General features: G+C 43.3%; 1 protein-coding gene across 3 annotated transcripts in view; it reads right to left on the bottom strand.

Annotated features, from left to right (window-relative positions):
• Positions 1-1,478: 1,478 nt before the first annotated feature.
• HEG1 (heart development protein with EGF like domains 1) overlaps positions 1,479-10,546 on the bottom strand; it is an 82,444-nt gene continuing 73,376 nt past the window's right edge. For all 3 annotated transcript variants that reach the window (XM_019738982.3, XM_074330619.2, XM_074330622.2), the window contains 2 exons: positions 8,776-8,950; positions 1,479-6,717 (listed from right to left, as the gene is read on the bottom strand). In XM_019738982.3, the coding sequence (XP_019594541.3) occupies positions 6,568-6,717; positions 8,776-8,950 (325 nt within the window). In that variant the 3' untranslated portion in view covers positions 1,479-6,567. The remainder of the gene's footprint in view (positions 6,718-8,775; positions 8,951-10,546) is intronic.

Genomic DNA, 10,546 nt, shown 5'->3' with positions numbered 1-10,546 from the left:
TCTCCAGTGCCAAGGTTTCTGTCATAAAGCTGACAGAATCTGAAAGGCTCATCCACCCCTGCCATGAAAGCACCCAAGGAAGCAACTGATTAACATACAGAGGGTGCCAAACAAATGTACACACATTTTCAGAAAGGAAAAAACTGTATTAAAATTGTAATAATATATACTGATAAAAGATGAATACAATTCACCTTTGACTTCTGTAATTACAAGAGGCGCTCAAAGTGGTTACCATCAGCATAATTTTAAGTTTTTTCCTACTTATAATGTGTATACATTTTTTTGGCATCTTCTGTATATGAGGTCTGCCAATTAAGTTCACAAACTCATCCTATAAAAAGTGCTACATTCTTCATTGCTGAATATCATTACGGTCACCTTTGAAGTACTCCCCTTGGGAAGCTATGCACTGACGCCAGAGCTTAGTCCACCCTTCAAAGCAATTTTGGAACTTTTTTTCTGGAATGGCCATCAGAGCTGTCGTCGTATTACCCTTGATGTCCTAAATGTCATCAAAATGTCTTCCTTTCAGTATTTCCTTTATCTTCGGGTAACAAAAGAAGTCATGGGGAGGGCAGATCAGGTGAGTAGGGAGGGTGTTCCAATATAGTTATTTGTTTACTGGCTAAAAACTCCCTCACAGACAGTGCTGTATGAGCTGGTGCATTGTCGTGATGCAAGAGCCATGAATTGTTGGCAAAAGTTCAGGTCGTTAACTTTTTCATGCAGCCTTTTCAGCACTTCTAAATAGTAAATTTGGTTAACTGTTTGTCCAGTTGGTACAAATTCATAATGAACAATCCCTCTGATACCAAAAAAGGTTAGTATCATCATTGCAACAAGTTCAGGAACTTAATGATCAGAACTTGTCAGAACTTAATTGTGTATTTATTGGATCCCCACATGTAAAACACTATGCCAGACTTTGGGGCTTCAAAGAAGTTATCCTATAAGACACAGCCCATGACCTCAGCTTCCAGTCTAGTTAGTTCAATTACATGCAGTTAAATTGTGGGTATCTAGTCAGGCAACCACATTCATTGGCTCACCATCTTAAAGTTCCACACATTCTCTCCGCCACAAAGCACAAATACACTTACTTTTCCTTCTCCTCCAAGATGTAAAGAGTTGGCATGGAGTGGTATTGGGAGGCATACAGGCGAAAACTGTGTGTCTGAATTAGTTACTTATGCTCTCAAGCCACAGAAAGAAAAGTAAACAAAAGCAGGTGTTATACCTAAATTAGGCTTTTTATCATTTAGGTCTATCTGTCTATCCATCCATCCATCCATCCATCCATCCATCATTAAAAGTATATTTCCCCACTGTGCACTGAGGATACAGAAATGAGTTAGTCCCTACATTTTCCACATTAAGAGTTCACTGCAAAGAGGGCCATGATTTAAGTGATGCCCTCATGAAAAATAACCTGCTGCACTGTCTGGTTGCTTGTTTTTTACAAGAAAAACACACAATGAAAATGATATTTATTTTATTGCATCATTTTACTGACTAGAACGCCAGACTTATAGTGGATAAGTATAAAAATAACCAAATTCTTACAAATAATACTTTGCTGCTACAGTACTGAATAATTAGTGGAGGTTGTAATTATAATACAACTTTAAATAACATTCTCATAATGGATTTAACACAATCAATCAGGGGCTAAGGTTTAAAGGTTTGCAAAGAGAAATCCAGGACGTGAAAACTCAGAAGGTTCATATTCCAACTGCATGCTTCATTTAACCATAAATCCACCAACACAAATCTTAAGAAAACTTAACAGCCACCCATGATGAAAGATCTTTTTTTTAAAGAAACAGGCCAAGGTAATACAGAAAGATAAGTGAGTCAGGTTAGTTTCGCAGGTAGACTGGCTCCATCATCTCCCTGTGTGGTCCCATCCTTCCTACCCAATGATTACACCTGAAGTGCATTAGACGTGTCCACAAAACAATGATAAAACTAGAATCTAATCTGTCCTCTTTAAAAATGCCAAGGGGACAGAATCAAGCTAAGATTTGCCTCTTTTCAGACCTAAGTTGTCCCTTTCGGTTTCACGAGTTTTTCTGTCAGCAGTTTCCACCAAACACGATGGATTGTAACGTTATTGAAAAGATACTTTAGCACAACAAATGAACTGACATTTAATACTTTAATGTTCCTAGTATTTTAACCAGTTTCCTTCTCTGGGGATTCGCAAAAAGAGAGGAAATTAAAAAAGAAGACGTATGGTACTCAAAAACCAACTCTACAAACTGTGTATCTGTTTCCAAAAATGCGCATGAAGACCCCAGAATGATGCTTTGTCAAGAAGAAGGAAATGGAATGTCCCTTCTAAACCCCACAAAAGTTTCCACATAGGAAAAAAAAAATCTGATATTAAGGGTAGTCTTAAACAAGATGCAAAGCATGGAAATTCTCTCTCTCTCCAAAGTGCTTTAGTTTTGAAATCAGTGTAAGTATTTTAGAACTATGGGTCAAACCCAGGTTTTGAGTGTGTTAGGCTAAACTAAGCCAGGAGCAACTGGACTATACAATTCTAGCTTTTCCAGGCAAAGTTCATAGAGCTACAGGGCACCCAGGCACTTCAGCAGTGGGCAAGATGGCTTAGTAGAGGTCTGCAAAAGTCATGTGTGAAGGATGCCCCTACCATGTCTGCTCTGGGACTTTCACATCTGCATAAATATCATCCTTCAAAGACATTTTCTTGGGCAGCCATCGAGCCCTGTATTGCAAAGATGCTGCCCTCCCTTTTAGGCTTACATGGACCGTTCGTTACCTCTTCAAGAACTTAATAATCACATCTTACTTTTTGACCCCAAACACTATCAGCCAGCTTGATTACACTATTCACTCGCAATTTGGGCTCTAAATGACTTAAATGCTTCTGAAAATAAACTTTTGTCAAAGGAGGAAGATTTGTCAGCATTTACAACATTCAACTGATATTTTCCCAACTCTGATAACATTAAAAAAACTGTAATTCCAGTCAGTGGGAGCCAGGGCCTCAGCACAGGAAAAAGGCAAAGTGGCCCTCAGATGGACGGCTAAGTCTGGCTGTGTTTGTCAAAAACCCAGGTCATCACCTTATACCTCCTACACCCAAAGCCACGTACCAATATGCTTCTTGCTAAAGCACGAGCCAGCCACTATTTTGTTCATGATGACCACAGGTGTCCAAGAAATACGTGTAACAACAAACCTGAAAGGACTTTTTCAAAAGGGGATTCAACATGTTTTGCTCTTCATCTCATTAGTTTAGTGACTGCTTAATAATATTAAGATTCTTTATAAAAATTAACTTACACTTTAAGCCCACTGTCTCACGTCCTCTTTGACACCTAAAGTACTCTGGATGGTGAGGCATCACCAGGAAGGTGAGGCAGGGAGGTACAGTGGGAAGAGCAAGCCTGGCAGAAGGGTTTGATTCCTGGTTCTCCAAGGGAAGGTATTTACCTCTCTGAAGGTTCCCATATCCAAGACACGGGCACTCTCGTGCCCACCTCACAAAGGGTGTGGTGAGGCCAAATGCCATGTAGGGAGCCTGGCCATGGTGGGAACACCGGAGGGGCTAGCTATGACTATTCAGACTTCCTATTTTGTCTCTAATGCCCTGGCTGGCTCTTGGTACAGAGGAAAGGACTTGAGAAACAAGACCTTTTGTTTAGGAGCTTAAGCAAAACCCACAGATGCTGGGAGGCCAGCAGGGGATCACCGCCCTGCTGAGTCACCTCGCTCCAGTATGCTACCGGACCCATGGGTTCCATCCCTACAGAAGTTTAAGTGTCTCCTGGGCAGTAAAGAGTCATTTTCCCCTTCCTCCCACTTCTCCCAGCTGCGGGGCCCTGAAACAGGACCTTGGCATTTCTGTGTGCACGAATCACACATTCCAAGTGCGGGGGGCTGATACTGAGCTCCTGTGCCCGAGCTGAGAGCTTCTGCTTGCCAGGGGTGCATCCAGCCCTGACCCTTCAGTCCAGAGGCTGCGGCTGTCCTAGCAGGTGTTTCCCCTGGGCCCCGGCAGGACCCCACTGGAGGTAGTAACCCGAAGCAGGAATCAAGTCAGCCCCGCCCTTCCTCGCCCAGGGTGGGCAGTTGTCATTGCTGTACAGTCATGTTGTTTTCATGCCTTAGACCCTCCCACTCTGGAGATGCACCTTCCCCACCCCCACATGCCCTCTAGAAATTGCAGATACTACGTGAACTCAACCTTGCAGGGTGCCTGCTTTTTTTCACAGTAAAAGAAAAACAACATTCTTAATCTACTTCATATGCACAAAATCCATTCACAGGAAAGCATCCTTGGAACTCACAGGACATTCTTTTCTGGACGTTGGGATTCTTCTCAAGAATGCTTCTGGGACAGACCACTTCATTTTGTGGAACTTATAGCTTCTCGCACTGATATCAGAGATGATTTGTCAGCTGTGATGTCCGCTAAAGGGGGGAGACGCATAAGCCTGGGAATGGTGCCCCCACCGTGGCTCTGGGTCCTGGGGATGAGCAAGGGTCTGATCAAGAGCCAGGAAGCTGGGCCACCTCAGGAGGGATCAAGTCTGTTGGCTCAGGTGAGCTGAGTGCAGGAGCCTGGAAGTGTCCAGGTAGATGTGCAGCCATGAGGCACAAAGGGCTGTTTGAACGGGTCAACAGAAAGATGCAAGGCCCAAGGTTTCAAAAAGGACATGCTCTGAAATTTTCAGTTGGCATCCACTGACAAAAACAGAATTCTTTTTGTATCTATCTCATGAGATGAGTGCAATTTAACTACTAAGAGGCCTCACCCCTGACTAGTGTACCTGCTGCAAAGGGTGAGGGCTTGTGGAGACCACGGGATAGAGGAGTTTGCATTTACAACTGTCAGGATGAGGATTACATAAGAATAAGCATTAGATACATTCTGAAGAGATTAGAGAACCTTGAAGAAACCACCATGCCCAGGACAGAACTGTCCCCAAAGGTTACCCCATTTCCAAAAATGTGGGTGCCACTGAGCTGCAAGTCACAGGGTGAGAACACAATTCTCTGTGTTCTCTTCACTTCATTCAAAACTAGGATACTTCAAAAGCAGGGGACGAGAATAATCACAGTTCCACAAGAAGCAGGTAAAGACCCTGAGCACTGGATGTGCTGCTCTCTCAGGACCCACGTCACAGGCATAATAAATAAGACACGTGGAATTTCCTTCCTACAGGCAAACTCTCAACCCCCTACCTGGCCAGGAGTCTTTAGTTCTCCAATGCTGACTTGAATTACAATCATGTTTCTGGAGGGAACTATGTAGTAGTAGAAAGACACAAAATTATTGGATGAGTGAAAATAAGTTATGTCTTCAGCGAATAAATAGCTTTGAGCAATTGGTTGAAAAGTTTACACCGAGTTTATGGACAAGATCAGGGATTGAAGCAAAGACGCAGCACTAGCAGGTAAGCAGACTTACATGTGGCTCCATCCCAGCTCTAGTCTTCCTCAGGCATCCACACGGCTTCCCAAAGCCCTGGTGTTTCAGGGAATGGAGCTTGCGTGTTCCGCCCACTCTTCTAACCAGTCAGCTGTAGGGACTACACCAGCTGCTTTCCCTTCAGTGGTGAAATACCAGCTCAGACCCAACCTGCACTCGGCTTTCCATTCCTACTCCATCTGTAGCAGCCTCGGCCTCAAAGGCGAAGATCAGAGTCCCCGACATCGTGCCGTGCCCCAGCCCCTGCAGCGCTGTAACTTCGTCCAGCGCCTGCCTCACTGCCAGTGCCCCTTGCTGCTCGCTGGGTCTCACTCCGGGGCAGCTGGATGCCTCTAACTAATACCAAATGGCAGTCATTTTGCCCTGACCCACACTTATCTGAGATTTAATGGCAACGGGAAAACATACTCTGAAATCAGTGTGTCACCCTGACTAAAAAAACAAACTGGAGTTCTGTGCTGTGACTCACAAATTTCAATTCTTCATTTTGGGAGGTTGGCTTGGAACCTGTAGCACTAGACGACCTAGAAACATATTAAAATATTGTTAAGTTAACCTACAGCTTCTCCAAACCACTCAGGTTGTTTAGCACATGGGTACTGACAGGAAAACAACTAAAAAACCAGGATTTTGCTGTAAATTATTCACCAAATTAAGGCCTATGGAAGCGCCTGGGGAAAAGAGGTCTTTCTGGACCAGTCTTGAAAAGCATCCAAAGGGAGCTCTCACTACCCAATTGACTAAAGTGCAAACTAAGAGAAAAACTGGGTCCTTGCAATGGTGCCTAACGATCTGCCCTAGCTGACGTGGTCCCTGGAGCCAATGGCCAAGCTGCAGTCCCTCAGAGACGCTCCTGGTACTGGCCTATGTTCACATTCACAGTAACGAATGAGCAGCCTGCAGTGCCAAGTCCACAGGTTCCATCTGTCCCCGCCCACGGTGGTCATGCCCCTCTCGCCTGTCCCACTTTCTCCTGCCACTCCAGGGTGGCTCCCCAAGTCCTGGGAGCAGCCAGCCAGCGGTGCCCCCCTGGTGCAGTCCTCTGAGCAACAGAGGTCCCCGGCCCTCGCTCAGAGCAATGAGCCCCTCTGTCTTCTCCCTTAAAAGTAGTCTCTCCTCCTGCTCTCATCACTGATGAAAGATGGGTTATACTGTCCCGGGAAAATGCAAGAATGCCGTGATCCTGGCAATCCAGTGTAGGCCGGGTAGAGTCCATTTCGTTCAAGTTCAGGATTCCTTACACTTGTGGGCTGGTAGCCAAAGAGAAAAGAAAAAAAGTCAATTTATTATTTGTGGGTTTAAATATAATAGTTTATTTATTTTTTTTTTCAAAAGAACGCTACATTTTAATAAACCTAAAATGGAGGCAGCTATACATAGCAGAGCGAGGTCTGACCTAGAAGTCAGGACCCCCTAGGCTATTTCTTTATGGAAACTGGGATACCTTTGCCCATATTTTAAAAGGGGATTAAAAAAAAAAACATTAATCAAGGGCAGCTGGGTGATTTTAGACCAACAAAGGAAAAGACCTGGGTTAATGTTTATCTTGATTATGATCAAGATGAATTATTATCTGATGATTAGCTTGACCTTTGAAAAAAGTATCTTTCTCTGTTGCGCTCTAAATGCCAGAGCAATCCTCTCTGGCATTTAGCTGAACTCGACTGTCCCAGCCATGAATAGGGGACCTACCTTCAAAACGTCGTACGACCCCATTGGATGTGGAGTTAGGACCCCAAAGCAGGAGGCCGACAGCGATTCTCAGGTCTCTCTAACCAGGTTCCAGCCTAGTGGGTTGTGACTACCTAGCTGATATGCAGAAGAAGCTCCCTGGGAATGACAGGGCTACTTTGAGGAGGCCCTTACTTAGGACCCCCAGGGGAAAATGCTTGCCTGGCGGAAATAAAACATGAGGTACTGCATTTAATAAACATGAATCCTAGGAAAGCCCAATGGACACCTGAGACCAGTGTGAGGGACAGCGCTCTCACTCAGGTGACAGCTTCATGCCATAAGCTTAGGCTCTGCTTCTATAGAACACCTATTGTGAAATAAAGACAGAGTTCGTTTAAGTTCTTGACTGTATCTATTTAAGGCAACTCTTTAGCTAACGCCATGGAAACACAGCGAAATTGGGTCCTATGACTCTGCAGACCTGTTTGTTGCTATGTTGTCGTGCCACGCTGGGGCTGAGGAGACCCTAGCAAACGGTATGAATGTGTGGCACTCCTGGGAATGACACCTGCTTAATTATGGCTGCAGTTATTAGAGTAAAAGGGCTTTCCGGACAGACAGCAAAACAAACCTCTTAGGCAGGCAGAAATATCAATGGAAATATCTGGACTACAGCTAAGTTTGTGTCTACATTTATTTTTCCCCTGTGTCTTCTTGTTCTTCATTCAGGTTCAAATTTTTCAAAGAGACCATCAAAAAAATAGCTTTCTTAGCATGAAGAAACCTGCCCCTCCCATCCAAAGTCTAAACCCTCATGGTTAATCCCCATAGCAAACAGAGGGGCTGTGGTTTCGGTCACAGGATTACCTAGGGCTGTTAAGTCCCTGCTGGGGCGAGGTTTCATGTTTATTGCTACAGCTCAACCAGCCCCACATGGCGTGAGAAGTCAGGTGACATCTATTTTTCAGCTCAGATATCCCATATATGTTTGCTTTATGACTGACATAGTATAATGTGAAATGAACTGAGCAGTGCACCGGAATATGACATGGATTATTTAATGTGGGACAGAAGAAGAAAAGATTCCAGGGAGTCTCCCATCTTTCCAAGTGATGCCGTCCGGGGCAGGGCACAGCAAATGATTAAAGACCTACTGAGTATCTAAGCTTGTAAACCTCTGAGAAGTGCTGGTTGAGGATGACATTGAATTATTCTCTTGATACCTTTCTCCAATCCCTCGGTTTCAACTATCTAACCAACCACATGAGGTAAAGTATGACAGACAAGAGATAAAAATGAAAGAGCCAAATGCTAAATACCACTAAATCCTTTCTCTAGCTTTCAGTTTCCAATCCTATAACTTATAGGGAAGTTCAGTAACAAAAGGGTTATTGCTAAAACCCCATAAAAGTAATGTGCTCTGTGGAAATAGCCTTTATATCTCAATGTCAAAACAAATACCATGAAAATAGATCATAAGTGAATTGAATATTAAACTATGTGAACAAGAGGTTTAGGCTGTTGTTCTCTTTAACCCTTAACTAGTTATAGTGCTTCTACTACCACAAAACAGAATCCCTTAATTCTCAGAGGCAACTGGAATCTGAGGTCACCCTGGACGTGTGAATACACACCGAGTAATACACATCTGTCATCTGGAGGAGGTTTTTGGTACTTCCATTCTCATGCATCTCAATAGCTTCTCGGCCCCATTCTTGTGAGCGAGGGTTCTTGGGATACTCAGCATACGGGGACATTTGAAAATCCCCACTTTTGAAGATGAGTTTGCTTATGTCATTTTTATTCTTTCTGTGGGGTAAAAAATATTTGAAAATGTAAATGAATAAATTCTGTAAAGAAATGATATCTGTGAAAGCACCATCTAATCTTTTACAAGATGAATTAGACCTAAAGCTACCATTACATTTCTTTCATCACCGAGGGATATTATTGTTGTTGTTATTTTTAGTATTTGCCCAAAACAAGTAAAAATGCAATCAAGTGCAAGAAAAGATGAAAAAAAATCTTCCAGTCCAAGAGGCCAGGTTACCAGACCTCTTAAAGACAGCAGCAATGGACTTGGCTTAGGCTCTTCTGGGGGGACAGAGATCACTGCTTCTTGCGGGCATAAAGGAAAGGCCTTAGGGCCTTCAGGCCTTTAGTCCAGTGGTTCCACACCAGCTTGAGCATCATAATTTACATGTGTGCTCCTAGATCTCACATAGATTGACTAAAACAGGAGCTCTGCAAATGGGGCCCCTCTGCCTTTGTGAAGAGATGCAACTTGTTCCTGGGGCCACATTTTGCTATTGCCGTGTTTCCCCGAAAATAAGACCTAGCCGGACAATCAGCTCTAATGCGTCTTTTGGAGCAAAAATTAATATAAGACCCAGTATTTTATATTATTGTATTATATTATATATATTATATTACATTACATTACATACCCGGTTTTATATTATGGTAAAATAAGACTGGGTCTTATATTAATTTTTGATCCAAAAGATGCATTAGAGCTGATTGTCCGGCTAGGTCTTATTTTTGGGGAAACATGGTAGAAAAGCTGGGACTAGAATTCAGGCCTCCCAACTCCACGGATAGTGCAGTTTTACTACATGAGGCTAATTCAGAAACCATACAAATAGGATATTTTGTTTGCAAAAAAGCCTACCTATTTACAACCTATACATAGTCTCATTTAAGTGGGTCAGAGAAACCCTGGGACAAGTCCTCTACTTGTGAGAGTTCATTGACTAGAAATTGTTAGTATATGTGTTATTTGCCTGTCTAATGGGCCTAGTATCAGACATTTTTAGTTACATTTGCCCTAGTTAAGATCAATCTGAAGTTTCTTCCTTCTACCTCATTTTCCTATATGTAAACTTTCTGGGGAAAGCATGACATAACTCAGGGTCATAAAACCAAATGTCTAGTATGTGGCTTAGGCATTGTCCCTTTCCCCAAGTTCAGAACAGACCTGCCATTGTGTTGTCCCTGGAGGGTGGGACATCCAAGCTCAAACAATGACTCATTCATTTACAACTCCCTTCCCTTCCCAGTGACCAATGGTCGCAGTCTTCTTCCCCAAATGGCTACACTACCTCACTACCTGATATAGGACGCTTAGCAAATATAAGGCTTATGTCTCCTTGAGCACTTAGGTTTTATCTCTGCAGCTCCTGATCTTTTATTTCCCAGACTTCTATTTCCACTCCCGTACTTTACCTTTGATCATGTGGTGGGAACTTTGTAAATGACATGCAAAGGCTGCACCAGGAGGCCTGCATTCCCGAATGGGCGTCCTTTCGGCAGCCTTACTGGAGATAGCGGATATCACAAACTGTCCTTCATGTCAATGGTCAAAAGGTAACTTGCTATTTTGGTACGTTTCCTCCATCTGTTATG

The sequence above is a fragment of the Rhinolophus sinicus genome, chromosome 17 (assembly GCF_057876585.1).
Source record: "Rhinolophus sinicus isolate RSI-liver-muscle chromosome 17, RSI-T2T, whole genome shotgun sequence".
Classification (NCBI taxonomy): Eukaryota; Metazoa; Chordata; class Mammalia; order Chiroptera; family Rhinolophidae; genus Rhinolophus; species Rhinolophus sinicus.
The sequence above is the reverse complement of the archived record's forward strand: the minus strand, read 5'-3'. Positions and strand labels throughout refer to the sequence as shown.